We start from the raw sequence: 24,522 nt of genomic DNA on the forward strand, positions 1-24,522 counted from the left end.
CTATGTTTAGTAAATCATGCATGTGATGTGTGTGCTTTGTGTGTCCTGGTGCCCCCCAGACCAGAGCCACTTGTGATTTTGTCTGGCTATTAATGAAATAGGAATAAGAATACACATTTTGTTGGTATAATCTTGATATTTAATAGGTAGATTGAGTAACTTAAGGCTAAAATAGTTTTAATATATTTTAAACTACAAAACCCCGCTCTCTCTCTCGCTAATCTCAAAGTATTGCAGTACACTTGTCTGCCGGTAGATGTCCCCCAAGCACAACCGTGAAACTCCACCTATGGTTGTACTAGGAGTATTTGTAATTCTGAGAGTTCAGTAAGCTCTTTTAACTCAGTAACATCAGTTTTGTCCATGTGGCAGCTTATTTATTTTGTGAATACCTTATTATTATTTATTATACTAAAAAATATATAAACAGAATATATGTCACATTTTATATACAAAAATCTGTCCCCAGAGTCATCCTTGTGTTTTGCTTCTTTTCATCTTTTGAATATCTGGTGACTCCTGCATATGATTCCTTCTTTGTTTTACCCCATAATGAGTTTTTTGGTTCAGTTTTAGAAAGTTAAACTGCAAGACAAAAAGTAAAGTAGCTATACAGAATTTTTATATTAAAATATTGAGAAAAATAAAAAAGACAACGTGAAGGGTAAGGACTTTTTGGAAGATGAAAGAGCTTCGATGTATAGTTGGATTTCCTTTAAAAATATAATAAATAAGGGTTTTTGATGAGAGAATTTATTGCGATGAATATCAAACTTAGCTATCAGTAAAATATTTATTATATAATACTCATTTTCTCTTGTTTTGTTTGGGATATAGAAGCCCAACAATACCTCCTTAAACAACAATGAAAAATTCAACAGTAATTGTTAATATATTTACAGAAATCAATCCAAAATAATTGTATGTGATGTTTCAACGTTGGGCGCCCTCTGCTGGTGCTGCCTGTGTGATTAAATCGTTCAGTGCGGAGCTTCTGTGAAGGTGAAGGAAAGATGGCGGCCGGACCCGGAGCGGCCAGCAGTGGTCACAGCGGTGGCCGCGGCTCTTCGGCCGCTTTGGAGTCATCGCTTGACCGCCGATTTCAAGGAGTAACCAACACGATGGAGTCCATACAGGGATTATCCTCGTGGTGCATCGAGAATAAGAAACATCACAGTCTCATAGTGCGCTACTGGATGAGGTGGCTGAAGAAATGTGAGTTGCTAATGTAGCTAAACAGCACGCACACACAGAGTATCGCATATCTGAATACACACCATGACTGGATGACAATGCAATTTATGTTTCAAATAATTTTCTAAATGTTTGAGAGGGTCGAGTTTAACGGGTTTGTGTTGGTGGCGTGCACACTGAAGTGTGTGTTGATTTTACAGTAAAGCTTAGTGCAGGATCATGCAGGCCTGGGCATTTAAAACAAAGTTTAAGACAGTCGATCAGAAAGTTTAAAATCATTGCATACAAACAAATATGATCCATTTGGTGAAGTTAGTAATGCATGAGCACGCAGATAAACAGGTGATGGTCAGTGTAGATTTGGGCTAGATATAGATAGTGACCTCCGAGTCTGCACTGTGATGATTGTTTTGTTTTGTGCATTTCTGCTCTCGTGTGTTTGGGTTGATGCTGACAGCATGCAAGATCTTTGTCACTGTCTGACAGCTTGAACTTTATTCAGATGAAGCTATAAACATTTCCATACAGAAAAACAGGGGTATATTTTTAAATATTTTTTCTATATTGCTTTAAAGGTTGCCTATCTTGTAAAATGTGCCTTCTGTGACCTAAAACTCTGTGCTTTATGAGGTCCTGGATCTGGTTTGTTGCTAGGGTGTTGTGTTCTGTGTGGTTCCTTAATGGCTGAAGTCTGTTATTTTGGTTCGTAGATACAACACTCATCCCTCCTTCAATTTAAATTCATGGACAATTGGACATAATTCACCTGTGCTTTAATAACATGTCCAGCAGAAGACTGCTTGTTTATTGTAAATCACTTGATTAAATTGTAATAGTTTTCATTTTTAAATGATCAATCACTTTTGGTGGCATGGATATGTTACATTATATTTAGGTATGCACAGATAGGATTTTTGGGGGCCGATTCCGATTTAAACAGACAACTTCTGGCCAATACCGATGCCGATACCGATATCAAACACTTGTTTACAATACTATACAGTTGGTCTATTAGCTAGTTTATTTCTGCATCAAATTATTTTTACTGAACATGGATTGGATCTAATTAACATCCAACTGACCAACATAATAAGAGAGGCACAAATTAAAACAAATATAATAAGACAGCATGACAACCTTCAAAGGTGGTTTTTGCTATTCAGCATTTATTTTATTAACAACATTAACTCATTTTTTACATATAATGGATTTCTTTATGGAGTTAATTAATAAACAATCGGTATCGGCCTGTCTCGTGCTTTTGCCGATATGCCGATGGTTTCAAATCCACCAAAAATCGGCCGATAAATATCGGTGGCCGATACATCGGTGCATCACTAATTATATTTATGCGTTTGCCAGACACTTTTTTTTCCAAAACAGCTCATCTGAATATATTAACTTGTATCAGTGTATTAGTTGTGTGGGAATCAGATTCATTACATTGGTGTTGCCAGTTGAGCTATGTTAACTGCTATGTTATGCAACTGTTTATATGTTCATTAATTTAATTAATGCTGATGTGATGTCTTAACATATTAATTGTTTGATCAAAGAGAGCAATGCTTTGATCTCAATCATGAACTTCTTTGTCACTGCTTTGCACATTTTGTCTCTTTTTATCTGACACACTTAGGGGATCTGAATTATCTGCGCTATACGTGATATACAATAAAACTATCACCTACTAGTTTTATGTCTGATAATATGTAAAAATTCAGTTGTGTTAAAATGCAATATAATTTTAAATTGCAGATTTCAGGTGCCAACAGTGGATCAAACGCAAACACGACGCGATGACGTCACATATATGCTAATAAGTGTGTGACATCATCACCCCCACAGTCTCTCAAAATCCTTTGGGAAACACCTAGCATGATCAGAGCCGTTCGCAGCATTTTATAAATACAGAGGTCCATATACCTGTAAGTATTTTTCTAGGGCATGCACATATATGAATTTTAACACATCAGAAAACCTTATCAAAGGTTGATCAAATTCTTTATCAAATAACTATAGATTTCAAACCATGTCAGTATGCAGAAGACTTGTGTTGGTCATTAGGAATACATTGCAGTAATTTTTTACCATCCTGGGCATACTGGGCTCTGTCAGTAAAGTAAACATAACTGAATTAGAGCTTGACCAATTTATCAGTTTGCCGATTTTATCGGCCGATATGAGGATGCTGCAGATATATCTGTATTGGCGTATAAGCCGCAGATATGCAGCCAATATGAACGTTTTTCACAGAACAATGCTTTTGAATGATGTAAGTACTTGTTTGTCCAGCAGAGTGCGCTCTACTGTTTTGGTACTGGTGACCCAGGTTGTTGAGCCATAAAAAGTTGTTTAGCTGGGTTTAGTTGACTATATATATAAACCAGTTAAGTTCTTAATCATTTCTTTTTTTTTGACTTTGCTTTATGCACATGGGCATTATCATGTATGATCTTTAATCTTTAATATAATTATAAGCAGGGTTTCCCGCAGTATATCTCAGTTAAGGCGACCCGCCTAAGCATGGAAACCCTACCGCCTTAACTGGGTCTTCAAAAAAAAATCCCTGCACAAAACGCCGTCATGCGGGGACGCATGCCACACGGCCGAAATGAAAGACGTGGTCCGGACACTCACTGTCTGGAGGATAACTAGCCAGTTGATAAAACATCTCGGAGAACAGCGCAGACGCGCTTCACACCGCGAGCGTGCACGCGCACCACACGGCCGAAATGAGATAAGACGTGGTCCGTCATGTCTGGAGGATAGCCAGTTGATAAAACGCGTGTCCGTGAGAACTGTAAGTAGACTTATACAATAACAGGCTTAAATAACCCCAAAACATAAGTCTACAGTTCTTCTCATTTTAAAGGAAGTGAACTGGTGAGTTTGTTGTTTAAGCAACCTGCTAAGGTTTCGCGTGCCTGTTGATTAGATATAATTGTTGAGCTCTCTTGCTCACTTTATTTATGTGCATTATTTACATGCTACAGTTACACTCCTTTAAGATAATGTAATTAATAATGGGAAATAATCAGTTTTTTTTTGCGCTATCTATCTTCGTTCGTCAGACGTTCTACAACATCTGCTTTAGTTTGTGTTTATTAAACCTTCAGTTTCACTTCATCATGCAACTATTCCCATTAGAGGTAAAACATTTAATTCATTAATAATCTAGTATGTGTTCATTTTTTGTCAGAGTCTCTTGTTTAAAAAAATATATTTTATTTATTTATTTTATTAAAATATTTTTATTTTCATCATGATGCATACGCCCCACCCCTTTGATTGCCACGCCCTATGACCCTTTATACAACAGATGTGGTTCTGGAATCTGATTGGCTACGTGCAAACTGAAACTATAACGCGCACACATTCAGCACATTTAAACAATCTCTGTTTCATTCACACACATCCTCCCTTATTATTTCTCAATAATAATCTCATTCATTCAAAATGGCTTCACTGAAGCAGCACAGTCATTCGTTACTAATTCTAAAGTGACGTTTTAAAATTAAACAACGGAAACTTGTTTGTGGCTGTTATATTAGGCTTTGAATCTGAGGATAAAGTTCACCACAAAATAAAACTCCTTCGGAGTTTCTGTTTTATCTACGCACTTGTCCCGTCGAACTGATGTATAAACGCAATATCACTCACCTGATATTACTATAATAGTGATGAGGAATAACTGCAATAGCGTATTAGTAGTAGGTATGCGGCTAACTCCGCTGTCGCGGCTGACTTTTTGGTTCCGTTCAACAATGATGTGTTGATGATGATGTGGAAAATAAAGCTTCTGTTGGTTTGTTGATGGCGAAATTTCTGAGTTTTTATTGTTAACATGACCGGAAGCAGCATAGGTACCCTTTCGTTTTCAGTCGCCACCTTTCATGTTTAAGTACTGGCTGTGCAAGCTCGCCAAAGTCTGTTGTTTGTAAAATCGTCTTTGTTTTTGCTGAAGTTGAGTGAAGGCATTCTTTAAATTGTAAAGACATTTAGTTTACTTGCTAAACTACAAGTGAACGAAATTTGAATAAATTTGAAGGACTACCACAGGTGGTTTTACCTCTACCAAAATCTGCTTGAATGGACAAAGAATGTGAAGCAGCCTTATAGCCATGCAGTAGATGTCTGTATATATAGACTGAATAAAGGGTGTTATTTGGTGTAATTAGTGGTTTGTTTTATTATATATCTGACTTTTTACAAGTAGAATATGTAGAGGATATATCAAACAGCTTATCCTGAAAGATTCAGGTCAATATCTCAAAAATGTAAAAAGATATAGCAAAAAAAATATAAATATCATTATTCAGTCACAAATTTTATATAATTTTAATGGAAAACATGGTACAAAATAAAGTGATGATTTTCTAGTTTCAAATTACCAGTATTTTGTTATTCTTGAACCCATAATATGATATTGGTCTCATTTAAAAGATTTTTTCAAGCTCTTTCAATCTGAACGACTAGTTTTAGCATTTAACCATTTTGAAAATTTTAGCAACATACCCATTAGTATTAGATTAATAGGTGTTGTGATGGAGCGTCAGACATGTTGTTGGGATGAAAGCACACATACAGCGGTACAACTTAATTCCAATGATCTCTCTGTAAAAGCAGATTGAGGAGACATTTTATTTTAGTCTTGAACTCAATTATTACAATCCTCCGAGTGCACGCAGCTGCAGTTTTTGAATGTTCACATTCATGAGGCGCATCCAAGCGTCTTCTGCGTGCTTCTCCATGTTGCGTACTTGCTGTGACGGGCTGGCTCGTGCAGAGTGCGTGTATGCACGCGTGAGTCACATTAACCATATCGATATGAACGGTATTCGCTAATTCCGCATCGCGTCAGTAACCCATATCGATATATCCCCTAAATCCGATATACCAGCCCTACTCAAGCCTAGAGAATTGCATTATTGCTGAGAAAATCAACACATGTTTGTGTACTGTTCTGTATTGTCAGCTATGAAATTACTGTCTAGTTCACTAGATCTACTTTAGGACACTACATAAAGTTGGCATAAAACATATTAATACTGTTCATGTTATGTTAAAGAAAAAGTAGTGGGAGGCATGTGCCCTAGTACAGCTTTGTCAACGGGCCTGCTGGAAAATGAAGCAATGATATAGCATGCTATTTATTGATTCGTTGTTATTTATAATGTCCCATGTATTTAAGACACATGCCAAAATGTTTAAGTTCTGTTTAAGAGGCATGTTTGCTGGGATTGCGTTTTCATTAAACGCAAGCTGTAGACTCTCTGTCCAGTCAGAGATATTGTGTAATTGATGTTTTTAGTTTTCAGTTCAAATAATTTAATCTAAGTACATGGAACACTAACAAGATGTCATCAAAATCACTTTTTCCCTTTTAAAACTTTGATGAAACGTTGTGTTGCTTATGAAATTTGTGTTCGTTTATGGATTAGCGTAACAATATAGTTACTACATCTGCACAACCGAAAGTGCTTGAACTAATTCTGATGTAAACCAGTTGTTTATGTTGGTTATTTTGGTAATGTTATTCACTTTGTACTGCAAAGTTTTCTCACTGGTGAATAAAACATGAGATGTGACCTGATCGTGCGTGTTTATGTGTTTTGAAAAAGGCGTGACTTTGGATGGCGATTTGAAAAGGAGGGTGGGATCATGATTTCATTGCTAGTCGTCTACCGTTAGCATTTTTCAAAATGTGATTGATACCCTACTAGGGATGTTAACAATTAATCGATCTTTGATTAATTGTCGATAAGAATTAAATCGATAAAACTTAACGATTGTCGAAAAAGCAAGCACGTGTGTTTGGCCCCTGCGCAAAGCACATACACAGCTGGTGAAAAAACTAACCAAGCACAAAGAAGTTAAACTAGCCATGATCACAATGATGCTCGATGCTAAACACACACTTGGGCTTTTTGTCCTCATTCGAGACGAGGCTGGCTGCTAACGTAACAAAATTGCATCCGCAGAGGAACTGAGAGGGTCCGATGCCGAAAATGTAAACACAGTTAGGATACTGAAAGCAAAGACCCTCTCCGGGGAAGCCTGCAAGATTAGCATAGCAGCGCTGCTAACGCTGCTTTACACAGGGAAGGCGTCCAGAAGCCGTTTTTAATAAACAGATTAAAATGAAAAACTTAAATTCTGGCAAGAAACGGTTAAATGTTAACTGTAACTGACTGTCGTTACACTCTGAACTCACGCAACATATATCATTGATCATCATCATGACTGGCTGAGGCGCTACACGCTAAACACTGTTGCGGGTTTTCTAATGGAAGGTTGAAGTCTTCATAACATAAGCATCTTTGCTGAAAGTACGCCGCAGGTCTAAAGCTGAGGTAACGACGGGAAAAGTGCCCTTTCGTGTGCTTCTTGGATATAATTACAACAAGCGGTGTATCGACGACTCAGAAAGCGAGGTGAACAACTAGAAAAATAGCACTTGATGATAATGAAACTTTTATTTTGTCATGGATGAGGTGGAGTTTACTGTGTCTATTAGGGGTGTAACGGTACGCAAAAATCACGGTTCGGTGCGAACCCCGGTTTTGGAGCCACGGTTCGGTTCATTTTCGGTACAGTAAGGGAGAAATGCAAACATTAAACTGCAGGTTGCTTATTACTATAAACTTTTTTTTACAACTTGTTTACACTTTTTTAAACAGTTTTTATTATTTTTTTTAATTTTTTATTTACCCTTTATTTTACCAGGTGATGTGATGTTAATATTAAAGTATAACATATTAAATATATATAAAATGAAAAAATAATAAATAAAATACTACTGCAAAGTTCTTTTTTACATTATTTTATAACAGAAGGCAACTCTTTTCTTAACCTTCTCTTAAACTTTTTCTACTAAAACCTTGAACTAACAAATTCAATTCCTGAATACATTTATGAACTATTAGCCTACATTTTTGCCACCAAAAATTTTCTGTTTTGATTTATTTTGGATTGTTTAACTCACAGTATTGAATTTGCTATGTACCATCTCTCTATAAAAATAATATTACTGCTCTATGTGTAACTGCATAGCAAGCAACATGATGATATACTTATTATACACTCATTTTGAGATTAGTGAGTTGCATAAGATTGAGATTAGTGCATCGCATTGTGACAATGATATGATTGACGTGAGGTGCAGATGAAAAATCTGATCACGCATTCCTTATTCTCGCTGTCACAGAAAGCGCGTCTCATGATTGCGTAGCAACGAAAGACGTGCATCCTCTCACGCACTTTTGAAAGAACAAAGCAGCGCGTTGACACGCGTTTAACATGCGCTTTTAGATACGACACGTAAACGTTTACATCAATAATCAAACGGATATACAACTAAATAAATAAAAATCTATCTGCGGGCCGAATTATGTTATATGTTTGACAGAAGACTTGCGCTGAACGCGGAGACTTCCGCCACTTAATATGTTCGTGCGGAAACGCACGTATTATGTTCCGCACAGGCGCACACAAAATGCATTCGGCCTTTCGGTGCACGTGTGCACCGTGCCGAAAGCCCTGAACCGAAACGGTCCGGTTCGAATACACGTACCGTTACACCCCGAGTGTCTATTAGTCATTATATTTCGTTACGAGATTAAATTGATGATTTTTATCAAAACACCAACTACATTGACTCATTTTACAATCCCACTAGCATATTATTTAGACAAAATAAAATCTTTTAATTCGCGTGAGGAAGCTGGCGTTTTATGGACACTTTTATGTCATTGGCTATATGCCACTGCTAACGATTATTCGATTGATTGATCGTTAATTTAAATGATCATCGAATATGGGAAAATGCATAATTTGACATCCCTATACCCTACCTTTAAGCCTTAAAGTTCTGCATAATTAAGGGCGTGGGCACTTGAGTGAGTGAACTGCCACTGCCGTCACTAGAGTCGAGCTAGGCGGGCGTGGTTTCAGCAACCAGTCACCTCAGCTTCACCTATGTCCCGCTTAGAATGCTTAAACATTGGCGAAAATATCGGAAAGCTGAAATATCGGTCGATTTTTAATAATTAGTCAAGGGTTGTTGTTATGATTCTTTCGTTCATACTTCCTATTCTGAAAGTTTGATCAATTGTGCATAATGAAATGTGCAACAAATGCATATAGAGTTTTTGTCAGTAATACAGTCATTTTGGGGAAATATGTAAAAAAAATGCATTCCAGGCTGAATTGTGTGCCCCTACATTTTCTGCTTGTGCTCCCAAATTTTTTGTTAAGGGACTATAGTGCTCCTAGTAAAAAAGGGTTGTAGCCCTGAGTACTGATCAAGTCATTTAATTTGATGATCGACTGATAACAATCTGCGGCTGATTGATCAGAGCATCCCTACTAAATAGTATTTCAGATTGGGTTGGGTACCGAAACCCGATGCCTATATGGCCGGTACCTACCGGACCGAATCAGAACACAGTTTTCGGTGCCTCTTAAATGCATGAACGGTCAACTGAAATATTTTGCTCTCTGTTGTGCAAAAAGCATAATGCCACCAGCACAGCACATGATCGCTAGTTAAATTATACTGCACTCATATGGTGTAAATAATTTCCTGACTTACAAATTCACGTGAATGTGTTTTCCGTCTCCTCGTTTTTGTTAAACGTTCTGTTTAATATAAGCGAGTCATTTTACTCAGTCATTGTTGTTCTGTTTAATAAAAAATAATAATGAACAAATAAGCATTCGTAGTAATGAAAAATAATTATGTCTTTCATTTATTTGAGTTTTAACGCAGATATTATCCGTCAAATTCGTTTTATTAATAAACAAGCTGTTTAATATAATACAAGTGTCAAAACGTGAATGGTTTTACAAGCCGATAACAAAATATTTGGGGTGAATTCCAAATGCCGTTTTGCGCCCTTAAGGGGCACTTCACGAAGAGGATGTCGCATGAACAGTCGATCCAAATAAAGAGAAAGACGCTGTATTTTATTGCTCTATTTGCCAAGTGTGTTTAATTAGCCACACTATGAGACACAATTGCGCAACTTTCTTTAGAGTTTATACATCAAGGGATCTGATCTTTGAAGATATTAGGGCATAGGGAGGATCACTTTTGATTAGAACTTTATCTTTTTGTGAGCGGCAGCTGCGTAGGCTTTAATCAATCACTGAACAGATTATTAACAACCAATCATAGAACATTTTACAGAGCTCAAAGTGGAGTGTTGAAAAGATTTTATTTAATTCATACATCAAAAATGTCTTAAAGAAGAAATCAAGAATGGGGGTCTTAGAAGATGATGGTGGTTTAGGCAAATCATTAATAAACAAATTATGACAAACGGAGAAGAATTTTCATTATGCTGTACTTCCATCCACCGTCTTTTTGTGACTCTTTTTGCAAAGTGTTGGTTTAGGCACCGGAACCGTTTTAAAAGTATCGATTTGGCACCGGTATCGAAAAACCCCCAAACAATACCCATCCCTAATTTCAGATAAGAATTTGTATATTCAAAATCGTAGTATGTTGAATATTGATGCATCAAATGTTCGGCAACTGAAACTATTCTGCCAAAAATTGCAAAAAATATTTTTCCGTGTTTGGCTGAACAAATGAAAAGACCCAATAAACTTTATCGAACAATAAGAAATTTGATGACTGCACTAAAAATACAAGACACAAAAACATACAGCATTACAAGGTTCATTTATTATGTATAATCATGACACCCTGAATAGGGTTTCTTGTGCTTTGTGTAAGCTAGTGTGTAACAACATTATACCATTATAAAGACAAATACACTGGCTGAGAAAACATTTAGATGAGAAAATTAAAAAGAAGTCTAAAATGAACCACCTCCTCAACTAGCAAGAAAATCTGATATCTAAGTGTAAGCTAGCACTATTATAATAACTATAATAATGTTTATTTTAGTTTTTGTATTACTCAGTGAAAAATCATAGAAAATCTGACTTTTTACATGGTTAAGTGCTCTAATTGAGTCACCAGTGCTTCTATCAACCAAGAAAATGTAAAAAAAGATCAACCCAGTACTTTAGTTTTGGTAAACCATTCTCTGCAAGCATAGTTTATTGAAATTTGGCTCCCCTGTGATGTCAGAAGGGGATAATACCGCCCCTTAATCTGCACTATCCAACCATGACACTACCATTTAGTGCAGAGATCAACTGATTTGCATTTAAAAGGAAACGCCCAAAACTTCACATATTTGCTCACATCTGGCCATTTTAACATGTTATAATAAATTATCTATATAATATTTTGAGCTAGAACTTCATATATGTACTCTGGGGACACCAAAGATTTATTTGACATCTTAAAAAAGTCTTGTGAAATGTCAGTGTTTCCCACAGGATTTTGATGAGACTGTGGTGGTGATGACGTCACCCGCTAATTAGCATATATGTGACGTCATCATGTCGTGTTTGCGTTTGATCTAGTGTTGGCACCTGAAATATGTTTCACTTCTACTCTTTGATCTGATTCTGTATCTGTATTTGATCTGTATTATATCAAATTATATTTTAAGCCGAATTAAGCTGTTTTAAATAGTGAAATAAAAATGTAAATGGGAATCATGAAAATTCTATTTGTGGGGGCCAGTGTTGATTCTGTGGTGGGCCACCACAAATAAATCAATGTATGGGAAACATTATGTCCACTTTAAAGTTCTACATCTACTTAAAATTAAATCATTCAAAGCATATTTTTTTTTATTTGTTTTCCCTTGCATTCATGTTGCTTATGACCAAACAAAATGTTTATATGTTTGTATATGTTTACAGTACTGTGCAAAAGTCTTAGGCCACCATCCCCAGCTTTGTTGTTTTAACAGAGTTTTAATGTCCATCCATATTTATCAGTGTTTCCCACAGGATTTTGAGAGACTGTAGCGGTGATGACTATTTAGCATACATGTGACGTCATCACGCGTTTGGGTTTCACCGAATGTTGGCACATGAAATGTGTTTCACTTCTACTTTTTGATCTTTCACATTATATTGCATTTTACCACAACTGAATACTATTTTTACATATTATCTTTGTCGGACATAAAACGAGTATACTTTAAAGTAGTGACTAAATGCGACCCAGTAACACCTCGTGTTTAATCTGAAGCAGATGATGGCGATTTACTACTAATTAAAGAACCGGCTTTACTGATAAAACATGCATGAGAATCGCAGGCAATGTTTTTTTTTGTTTTTTTGCACAGCCTTTGTGTGTGTGTGTGTGTGTGTGTGTGTGTGTGTGTGTGTGTGTGTGTGTGTGTGTGTGTGTGTGTGTGTGTGTGACGCACGCAAATGTGGACCCTGAGCTGCACGTGCCATTCTTACTAAGACAGAAATGATAGAGGGAATCACGATTGGCTAAAATGCTATAGACATTCATTTTATGCAAACAAACACACATGTAAACACTGTCAATATATCACCTCTCTAAAAACGACAGAGGGTATGTTCACTTATTGTGCGATAAGTCGATAGTCATTATTGTGACATGCCTAGGTATATCGGTATTACAGTATATTGCCATATGAGAAAAACACTTTGAAATCACATTATAGAAAAGTTAAATTACTGGCAACAACAATTCTGCCAGAAAAACAATTACCCATATTACGCTGCAAAATCCTCAGCCAATGAGATGCAAATCTGTATTGGTTTTATTAATCTGTTACTTTTATGCAACAATTTTGGATCGATTCTGTGTTTCATGCGCAGCTTGTGCGTGTACTACGGTATTTGGTCAATAGGAAGTCCTTATTAATCTAAAATCATTATGAGTCTGAGTCGTTTATAACGTGCATTTAAAAAAGCAACACTCGTTAAACAAACTCATTCAAAATATTCTTTATTATCATGAAAATACCTATAAGAATTTGAAGAACAGCGATGTAAATATTCCTATAGACATTTCCTGGAATAGCATTTGTAATACTACTACTTCGGTGACACAAATGGAGTTTCTGCACGAGAGCGCCCCCTGGCTTTGGGATGTGCTGGGATTTCACCGTAATTCATTAAGGGTGTTTTCACATATAGTTCATTTTAAAAGAACCAAACCCAGTTCACTTAAAGTGAACCAGAAAAGGGACTAGCCGAATGTGACCTCAGTCCCTTTGGTGTTCACAATATAGTGGACTCAAAAGAGGACCCAGCTCTTTTTTTGGTCCTCTTCAGAACTGAAGTGATCTCAGACCCTTTCTTGTTCACATCACAACTTCTTAAGAACTCAGACCCCAGCTTTCTGTGCAGCAGTTTATTTTGATTGAATGTCAAAACCACACACGAAAAGGACCGGGACCTCATTGATTTCACATATCAAAAAGAAATCGAACCACAAAAGAACCCAAAAGCGAACCGTACTCAGACCACCTCCAGAAGTGGTCTGAGTTCGGTTCGCTTTTGGGTCCTTTTAGGGGGGTCTGAGATCACATGGTTTGTTCACATATACACCCTGAACTGCTCTGAGAGCGTTTGGAGGGCTCAAACGAACTAGGTGTGAAAACACCCTAAAATTCATTCATTGAGAAATCCCGCTTTTGCACGATTAATCTTTGCATCCCTAAGGTATATTATTGTTTTAATAGATAATCAAATAAATAAGCACAACAAAAGAAGAGTTTCGTTGCAAAATGAGATAACCACTGTTTTTTTAATTGTTCAGAAATCTTGTTTTTTGGTTGTGCATTTCAATTAATATCAATTCAACTGCAATTGGTTTGTTTTGATTTAAACCTTCATAACTTAAAGAATACAGCTAAGTAGCACCATAAAACAAAATAATAACATGATAAGATAATAATAAACATGTTTTGACAAAAATGTAAAAAAATGGATTTATCTCGTTTTGCAACAAAACTCTTCAAATATTTCTTCTGCAAAGAGAAATTTAATATCTCTTTAAAAAGGTTTATGTCTCTTAAAAGTAATAAAACACTTCACAGTCTTTACGGTATGAATGAAATATACACGCATTCGTATGAAGTATAACAGTTCTTTTGTCAAGAGCAGAGAGTGATTTTATTGAGAGATGAATTATGTTACTGTAGTTTTAAGACGTGGGAGAGATCGCTCTGTACATGTGCACTGATGACCGGCTGCTGTGTGCGTGCATCAGGTGTATGCGGACTAGGGCTGGGTAAAAATATCGATTCATCAATGCATTACAATTATTTGTTTCTCAATTCAATATCGATTCATGAAATCCTATGAATCGATTCAGCCCCCCCGGCCAGTGGCGGCGCTGTGGGCAACACTCTAGTGAGAGCGTTCAGCGTTGTACAAGACGCGCTATATCAAAACAGAAAGATCAAAGATGGCAAACAGCAGCACTTCTTTCAAGCCTTTACCATCAACGTGATCAAACATTAGCAGATGTGGAAAGAAGCAAATTACATTTACTCACGTTACTGTAAATGAGTAGTTTTTTGTGTACTTTTACTTTTTTGAGTAGTTTTAAAATCTGTACTTTTACTTTTACTTAAGTATGTTTTGTTTGAAGTATTGTAACGTTACTTCGCTACATTTTAAATCATATCCGTTACAGAGTATTTTTTTAAAAAAAAGCAAGGTGATAAAGACGCTCAACGGATGATTGATGGGCGGGGGAACGCGCAAAAAGAACCATGGAGACGGACGAGACAGGCGCGCGCTAATGCAGACCTGCCTCAGTTCAAATCTTATGAAAGAAACCCCTGGTCATATTTAAGCGACCACTTTCCACTGACGCGAAGCGAGTGTTTCATTCCTATGAAAGGTAAGATTCATGCTCTCGAGTACGAATTTGCAGACCGGGTATTAACCCTCATTTGCACGACGCGTTTTTAATACAATGCGCATTATCCATCGCAGTCTAGCAGCTTCACGTCAAGTCAAACACAACTTCAGAACGTCCTCGAAAATGCACAGGACATTAGACATTGGAGAGAGAGAGAGAGAGAGAGAGAGAGAGAGAGAGAGAGAGAGAGAGAGAGAGAGAGAGAGAGAGAGAGAGAGAGAGAGAGAGAGAGAGAGAGAGAGAGAGAGAGAGAGAGAGAGGTCTGACATCAGGTACCCAGGACAGGGACTCTAGAAGACAATAAACGTGTCAAAAGTATGACATGGCACTCATCTAATTATATGCTCATTTAAACTAGATATATAGTTTAATAAAATAATGTATGTTACCAGCAATACATCAATTACAACCTTACTATAGTGATTGTATTTACAAGCTGCTGACCACCTTCAAAAGTGCATAACTCACATGTAAAATCATTAAATAATTCCATAAATGTTTCTTAGGTTAAAAAAGCATTTTATTTTATTAACTTTTTGTTTTTGCACTTTAATTGTAAAGATGTTCCTACAATTAAAAATAACTAGTTTGAGATTTATATTCCCTTGTCGTTTTTGAACTATACTAAAATCCTCCACCTCTCCCCGCTGTAAAAAAAGTAACTTTTTAATGATTTACTTTTTACTTTTACTTGAGTAGATTTTTAGACCAGTAACTTTACTTTTACTTAAGCAAAATATTTTAGTACTTTTTCCACCTCTGAACATTAGTAATACTACACACATTATTTAAAAACATACTCGGGTACTTAATTGCTTGTGTATTTACTTATTATTGAATCGATATCGAAGGAAGTAAATCAATATTGAATTGAATCGAATCGAATTGAATCGAAGCCTCAAGAATCGAAATCGAATCGAATTGTGAAATTCCTAACAATACCCAGCCCCAATGCGGACAAGAGCAGCTGTGAGGAAATTGAAAGTTTAAATGCTCAAAACTTCAAAACGCATGCAAATAATAAACTTTTGCCATGAGGATGCAATTGTCCATGATAGATATGTGTTGTAAACCCTGTTTGATGGGGATGTTAAGACGCGTCACGTTGTTAGGACCGCAGCGCATCCTCATAGAAAATACACATATCTGTATAAAGGCAAAGAGAGAATTCCAAATCTGCATGTCGCACATGAGCAACGGGTTATTAAAATGCTTGCACTGGGTAAAAATGGTCTCTTATTGCAGCTGCATTCAGGAGCCCTATATGGTGACAAAGGTACACAGAAAGATCGGTTCATGAGATCTGCAAATTTAGCGAGTTATTTAATGCTATTATTGTCCGATACCGATTTGCGGCTATTCGATCTGAGCATCATCATCCCTAAACGTAAACACATACATAATATAAGTAATGCCTTTACAAAGATGCCTTTGAATTTATTTTGACAACATTGTGAACACTGTGCGTCTGGATATTCCTTTTAGTCCACTTTAACTTCACATATTAGGGTGGAAAAAATAAACTAAATACAGTTGTGACTGGGTTTTACCTAACATTTACTCAACACATCAATTGTTTCATGTGCACTCAGTTCATCTGTACGGGACTAGGGATGGGTATTGTTTGGGTTTTTTCGATACCGGTGCCAAATCGATACTTTGAAAAAAGAGTCACAAAAAGAAGGTGAATGAAAGTACAGCATAAAACACAATGAAAATTCTTCTCTGTTTGTCATAATTTGTTTATTAATGATTTGCCTAAAGCACCATCATCTTTTAAGACCTGCATTCATGATTTCTTCTTTATGAGATTTTTGATGTGTGAATTAAATAAAATCTTTTCAACACTCCTTTAAGTTCAGTAAAATGTTCTATGATTGGTTGTTAATAATCTGTTCAGTGATTGGTTAAAGCTTACGCAGCTGCCGCTCACAAAAAGATAAATGGTGAGTTCTAATCGAAAGTGATCCTCCCTATGCCCTATTCCCTTCGAAGATCAGATCTCTTGATGTACAAACTCTAGAGAAAGTTACACAATTGTGTCTCATATTGTGGCTAATTACACACACTTGGCAAATAGAGCAATAAAATACAGCGTCTTTTTCTCTTTATTTGGATCGTCTGTTCATGCGACATTCTCTTTGTGATGTGCTCTTCAAGGACGCAAAGCGTCATTTGGAATTCACCCCAAATATTTTGTTACCGGCTTGTAAAACCATTCACGTTTTGACGCTTTCTACATGTCTCCGATGAACTTGACAGTCATGACTGCCGTGGCCTATCTCAGAGGCCAATAACAGCCGTAGTACTTATAAAAACATTAATGAGGTAATACGTTTTAGCAATTCCTCTGAAGAAATGTTACCATATTAGCAAAAAAAGCTACCGTCAGAGCAATGCAGAGTCCTGCAACGGGTCGGTGGGTACCCGCATAAAAGTGTCTCCAACGGGTGGATTGTGACATTCCTAAAATTCACGGGCGGGGCCGCGGGCGGATAATTAACTCCGCGCGGGCGGGTAGTAGTGCAAATGAAAATATGTGCAAAATTTGTATGTCTAAGGATGTGCACACCAAACTTTGAAACACGGCTGTTTTTTCAGCCAAGCGCTTTTTAGCTGTGATACTTAAGCTGTGAGCCGGTTGGTTGTTGTGATACTTGTCCCGCCCTTCCTCCACTGTGATTGGACGGCCGTGTGACTACTGACAACTGACATTGACGAGCGGAGCATTTCACCCAAACTTTAATCTCTTTCAACTCTCGACACTCAGCGCCGAGCGCGGAAAAAAACGCTGACCGCCGGCTTAATTACCATTACACGCGGAACATATGACATTTGACCCATCACGTCACCACCACTACAACAGTGCGCGACCAGTTTGTTGATTCTTCTCGTAGCCTAGTTGGAGCGAGCGTTGCAGGACTCTGGCATAAAGTTTTGCTGTTGATAGCCGGAAGCTGAACGTCTTCTCTTAGAAAGCATTTCGAGACGAGACTTAGGAGCACAGCAGGGGTTGTGTAGGTAGGTTGTTCTTTTTCTTGTTTTTATATTAATATGTCTATTTCTGTATAGTTATCAGGTTCCATTTATGCCGATAGGCTACTTAAATGGCACAAAACAGAGCGCACTTTAGCCTGTTTCATTAGCATATTCATGACGCTGTTGTGATGTTGAGAGAGGTACGAGATAAAAAATAAAGCACTTTAATTGGAATGATTTTAGCGTGTGTGATTTTTGCGGGTACGGGTCGGGTAACGGGCCAAATATTAACGGGTCCGGGCGGGTGCGGATTTAATTTTGATATTATCACGGGTGACGGGTCGGATCTGGTGCTGAACTTTGCGGGTACGGACGGACACGGGTCTCCAAAAATGGACCCGTGCAGGACTCTGAATTGCGGCATTCATGCGCTCCTCTGAGCATCCCATTGTCCAAATTGTTCTTTTAAGTCAGAATATAAAAATAACCTGGACATATGTTCTTACAAAAATGTGTTCGATTTGTATTATTAGGGATGTGCAGATGATGATTTTTTTCACATTTTAAACTTATTAAACACAGCGCATATTTTAAACGAAAATATATTTGGCAAAGAAGTTCGAAAGTTTGCTACATTTCATCTTTAACGTTAGATGATTTAATATTTCCATTTATTAATAAAATGATTTTTAAAATGTTTGTTCATTATTACTCTTAACGAAAAACTCAACCCCAATTAAATAGTAGCTCCAATGACAAACTTGCTTATATTAAAGCCAGCTTGTTTATTAATAAAACGAAATTGACGGATGGTATGTGCGTTAAAACACAAATAAATGAAAGACATAATTTTTCATTACTAGAAAAGCTTATTTGTTTATTATTATTTTTTATTAAAATAGAACAACAATAAATGAGTAAAATGACTCGCTTATAGGCCTATTAAAAAGAACATTTAACAAAAACGAATAGACGGAAGACATTTTACTTGCCCTATAACATAAATAAATCTAAAGATCCTTAGATTTTTCAAAACAAATGATTGGTTTCCGTTTTTTATCAATCTAAAACTACAACAATGTAAAATATAAACAAACTTACCTAAGTTAAGCGAAGAAATCAAACTTGAATCCTTTCATTTATCCACACTTGCACACTAAAGCAAGAAAGTACTCCAAAACGGTACTAAAATCGCAGCAGAGCCTTGCTCTAATAATTACCATCGGTCTTTTACTGTCCGGGGACATCCACCAATGCCCCGGCCCGACAACGTGTCCAACGTCAGATTGCCCCGATATCATCGCATCATATCACAGCAAGAGTACAGCAGGAAACTTACAGGTACGCACTTTTACTTTACGTCATACATTTGAGCTAAACACCCACCTCGACTCTTCTGTTTCTTCGGAGAGCGCGGCGGCACCAGTGAACAGTTGGACGGGCCCATCAAGGAGTAGCGGCGAGTTTACCGGCTCGGCTGCACTGCCCTCTCCACCGCGCGGGATGCCCTCGTCAATTAGTTATTTGGACGAGGATGTAGCATCCCAGGATTGCCGTGGATCGCTGTCTCACTGGAGATCACCGTGTATATCAGAGGCCGCTACAGCGAATGAATGGGCTTCGCCTGTCGTTGTTACAAGATCCAGTCGGGTGAAACCTGCCAAGTCTATCTGTGGGTTCGCTGAAACAGCTTGGGCTTCTGCCTCCGTGGTTAGGCGGCAGTTAGCTGTCCAAATCGCGAACGAAGAAGCGTGTGTCGGCCCATACCACCTAATGTCTCCTGATACAACGGAGCTGAGGGACACATCGGACACTGTTTGTCTCGCTATGCCGGTGAGTTTAAATCCATCCAATGATCATATTCTTGAGACTCAAGCATCCTGCTATGCTGCTACGACAGATGCAGAAAGTACACAAAGACGGTGTCCCGCAGGAGTCAAAACTTTAAATTGCGCAACAGTCAAGCAGAGGCAGCTCAAGTTTTTTCAGACTGTAAATCATGCGCAAGTTATATGGAACCCGCAAACAAAACCCAACGGAATATTAGGTGGACACCTCAACGTCAGAAGCATTCTACCAAAAATAGACCAAATACATAACTTATTAACTGACTCTAATTTGGATTTCTTATGTATTTCTGAAAGCTGGTTAAATCAATGTACCTCAACAAATTTAATTAATATACTCGGCTACAAGTGCTTTAGAAGAGATCGGGAACAAGGAAGGGGCGGGGGGGGTGTTAATATACATCAGAGATCAATTTCAATGTAAAGAGGTTAACACTAATGTGAAACTGGAGGGCCTTGCATTACGAATTACTTTGTCTACAACTATGTCATTTAATCTATGTGTTCTTTACAATCCACCTTCATACAATGTGCACTTCTATAATGAATTTAAGAAATTTCTTTCAAATATGGATTGCTCTGAAAGCATAATATTGGGCGATTTCAATATAAACTGGATGGAAAAAAGTAGTAAAATTAAATTAAAAGCTCTAGTGGATAAATTAAAATATAAACAGCTAGGGGTGTAACGATTAATCGTGCAAATGCGCGTTTTCTCAATAAATGAATTTGAATGAATTACGGTGAAATTCCGGCACATCCGAACGCCAGGGGGCGCTCCCGTGCAGAAACTCCCTTTGTGCCACACAAGAAGCAGCATTACAAACGCTATTCCAGGAAATGTCTACACAGGAATATTTATATGCTGTTCTTCAAATTGTTTCAGGTATTTTCATGATGATAAATAATATTTTGAATGATTTTGTTTAACGAGTGTTGCTTTTTCAAATGCACGTTATAAACGACTCCGACTCATAATGATTTTAGATTGATAAGGACTTCCTACTGACCAAATGCCGTAATACAGGCACAAGCTGTGTATAAAACGAAGAATCGCAGCCTTGCGATTCAGAATCGATTTCAGACAGGCATTTTTAATGAGGACCGCGATTGAATCGTGATTGAATCGTTACATCCCTATAAACAGCTCATAGATAAACCTACCAGAATCACTACAAGTAGTAAAACGTTGATTGATCTGATTTTTACAAATAGGCCTGAAAGAATAACAAAAACCTATAACCTCATTACTGGGCTCTCGGATCATAACATGACCTTAATTGTTAGGAAATTGGGTAAAAAACGACTGACTTATTATAACCAAGAAACAAAACTACAGAAAATAGGAATTCCTAAAGCAAAGCAAAATAACTTTGAAGAAGAACTGAACCAAATAAACTGGGATAATGTTATAAAAGAGTCTAATGTGAACAAAAGTGCTGAAATCTTTGTCACTACACTGAGTAATACGATAAAAAAGTTCACTAAAACATGGACAAGTAAACCAAAAAAACATTCCCTTCCCTGGTTTAATACCGATATTTGGCACATTATGAAAAAACGTGACGCCGCACGCAAAAAGTCTCTGAAATCTAGAAACGGAACAGATCATCTAATCTATACTGCACTTAGAAATCAAGTCATAAGCAAACTGCGTAAAGCCAAAACAAACTTTTTTACCAAAAAGATAGAAGAAGCCAATGGTAGTAGTCTAAAATTATGGCAACACATAAACCATTTAACCAACCCTGCAAAGAAAAAGCGCAACATAATAGAGTCCATCAAAGAGGATGGTACTCTTGTTAATAACAATGAGTCAATGGCAAATGTTTTTAATAATTTTTTTATAAACTCTGTGCAGGAATTAGCAAATAATTTTAAAAGTAAGGTGATATGTGTTGAAGATGATAACTTAGTTAACGTAGGTATGTTTAAAATCCAAGAGGTCTCTTCTGATCAAGTTAAAAAGATAATTACAAATATGAACAACTCTGCGGCAAAAGATATACATAATTTAAATATGACCTTGATTAAAAAACATCAGGACAGTTTGCTACAACCAATTACATACTTAGTTAATCTTTCAATTCGAACCAATACATTTCCACAGTGTTGGAAGCCTGCTGTTATAACACCAATTCACAAGTCAGATGAAAAGGACACACCAAACAATTACAGGCCTATTTCAATTCTACCTGTTGTGTCTAAAATCTTGGAGAAGGTAATTGCAGAACAACTCATTGAACATCTTGAGTCAAACCAGTTGCTGCATCCTCAACAGTTTGGTTTCAGGCGCAAACACAGCACCGAAACGGCTAATTGTTACTTGCTAGAGAAAATCAAGGGACCTTTAGACAAAGGGCAGGTAGTTGGTGCTGTATTTTTAGACCTAAAAAAGGCCTTTGATACTGTGGATCACAAGGTGCTAACTAACAAACTCCAGTCATTTAAAATGTCATCGGACTCTTTGGCCTGGTTACAATCATACCTGGAGGGCAGGCAACAGTGCGTTAAGGTTAATGGGGTGATGTCAGATCTTTGCCCTATTAATATGGGGGTTCCTCAGGGATCTGTACTGGGGCCACTGTTGTTCACGATGTACATCAATGACCTTCCTGATAGTTGTAAGGGAGTCAACTGCCAGCTGTATGCAGATGATACAGTCATCCATCTATCTGCCAAAACACCAGCACTGGCAGCACAGCAGTTGACACTTGCCTTAGTAAACATCTCTAAATGGTTAGAGTTATCTCACTTAACCTTAAATGTGAAGAAAACCATTGCTGTCTGTTTTTCAATTAAAACAAGACCTTCTGACAGAACCTTTGAAGTAAGTATAAATAATGAAATTATTCAAGAAGTAAAAGAGACCAAATATCTTGGAATTATTCTAGACAATAACCTTAAATTTCGAAGTCAAGTCAAATATGTTTGTAAAAAGGTCAAATCCAATTTGAACTGTTTTCGCTTTATTAGGAGGGATCTGTCTTATCAGGCCGCCATGTTGTACTTGCACTCAATGATTCTATCACATTTGTCTTACTGTGTCACATCTTGGTCACAAACTTCTGTGTCCATACTCAAGCCGGCTGTTTCAGTGTACAATCAGGCAGTCAAGGTATATGCCGGAAAACCTATGAGATCGCATCACTGTAACATCATTAGTAGACATAATTTTTTTACTTTTGAAAATTTTATACATTTTAGTACTCTGAAATTGGTTTTTAAATGTTTGAATAATCATGTGTCGCCCCTGTTTTCAGCTCTCATTATTAGACGTCAAGGCTCAATTAGACCCTCCACCCGAGCCTCAGTCAGTGGGGACTGTGTTCTTCCAAGATTTACTAAATCTTTTGGTCAGTCCAGTCTGTCTTTTAATGGATCGAGACTCTGGAACTCTCTGCCCACTGACTTAAAACTCCAGACAAACATGATTACTTTTAACAGAGGTCTGAAACAATGGCTGAAGGCAAGTCAAATCTGCACACATGAAAGCATAATATGAAATGAATATTGATGATGCGTATTGTTTACATTTTTAAATTTTATACTGTTTTGCACTATGTTTTGTATATTGCATTGTTGTGTTTTATGAAATATGTAGGCTTCCATGGACAGGTGTTGTAAATTAGCAGTTTTGCTATAACACTAAAAACAAAGTATCTGGTGCGTCCAATGCTGTTGTTATGTCCATATTAAATAAATAAATACTAAATGTATTATCAAAGCTTTCTGACTTTCACATTCACATGAATTTTGTAAGTGAGGAAATTATTTACACCATATGAGTGCAGTATAATTTAGCGATTGTGCTGTGCTTGTGTAATTACAGGGCTCGAAATTGCGACCATTTTGGTCGCATATGCGACCGAAATTTAATCTGTGCGACCTTAAAATATATTTGGGAGCATTTGTGCGACTGCCCATTTTGTTGTGACGCGAGTTGATTGTGATCCTGCGTGCTGGCGCTGTCCCAGGTTCAGTGTTCTCTCCAACGATACATAACCAATCAAATTTCACCATTAAGTTCTTGCGTTTAATGAAGACCGCAGATTGGCTAATATGAGCGTCAGTCATTCCTTGTTGCCGTGCAGCGCGGAAATGTGAAAAGACGAACGCGTCGCGAGCATGACGAGAGCGAGCAGATTACAGCCAAGGTTATTACTGTATTTTTTGACGACGATCCGGATTCAAATGTAACTCCACCACCGGAAAATACGAGTTGACGTTAAACCTTTCAGAGAGAGTGGCTTAAAGATTTCGAGTGTCTCCGCTATGAAAATGTAACTTACTGTGTTTACTGTAAATCCTGTAAAAAGGCGTTAATGGCGGAATCAAAACATTTTAAGCGCCAGACGTACCTTGCTTTAACATGGCGAAAGTGCCAAAAACACAAGACGTGTCATGACAAATGTGTTTATTATTGATGGAGACACCGACCTCCTGTCTGTCAAAGTGTGTTTGATGGTGTATGTGCGCATGCGCTGGTGAATGGACATTCGACAAACATCCTTGTGGTCCATGTTGCTGTGGAATACGACAATGCTGATGGTATGTTTTTTTTTTTTAACATTGCCTATTTAGTAGTAAAAGCATCCTGGTAATGCAGTTATCAATACCAATATATATTAGCCTTCTATATTAGGGTCACTTTTGTAATGTCACAATTAATCTGTGTTTTACGTGTGTGCTAGATTTTCTATGTAAGGAATAATT

The 24,522-nt window shown here is 37.3% G+C and overlaps 1 protein-coding gene across 1 annotated transcript in view; it reads left to right on the forward strand.

Annotated features, from left to right (window-relative positions):
• Positions 1-967: 967 nt before the first annotated feature.
• The window catches only part of rprd2b (regulation of nuclear pre-mRNA domain containing 2b), a 43,327-nt gene continuing 19,772 nt past the window's right edge, over positions 968-24,522 (forward strand). Inside the window, exon 1 of the mRNA XM_055209464.2 lies at positions 968-1,215. Within this exon, the coding sequence (XP_055065439.2) occupies positions 1,014-1,215 (202 nt within the window). The 5' untranslated portion in view covers positions 968-1,013. The remainder of the gene's footprint in view (positions 1,216-24,522) is intronic.

Source organism: Misgurnus anguillicaudatus, chromosome 10, assembly GCF_027580225.2.
Source record: "Misgurnus anguillicaudatus chromosome 10, ASM2758022v2, whole genome shotgun sequence".
Taxonomy (NCBI): Eukaryota; Metazoa; Chordata; class Actinopteri; order Cypriniformes; family Cobitidae; genus Misgurnus; species Misgurnus anguillicaudatus.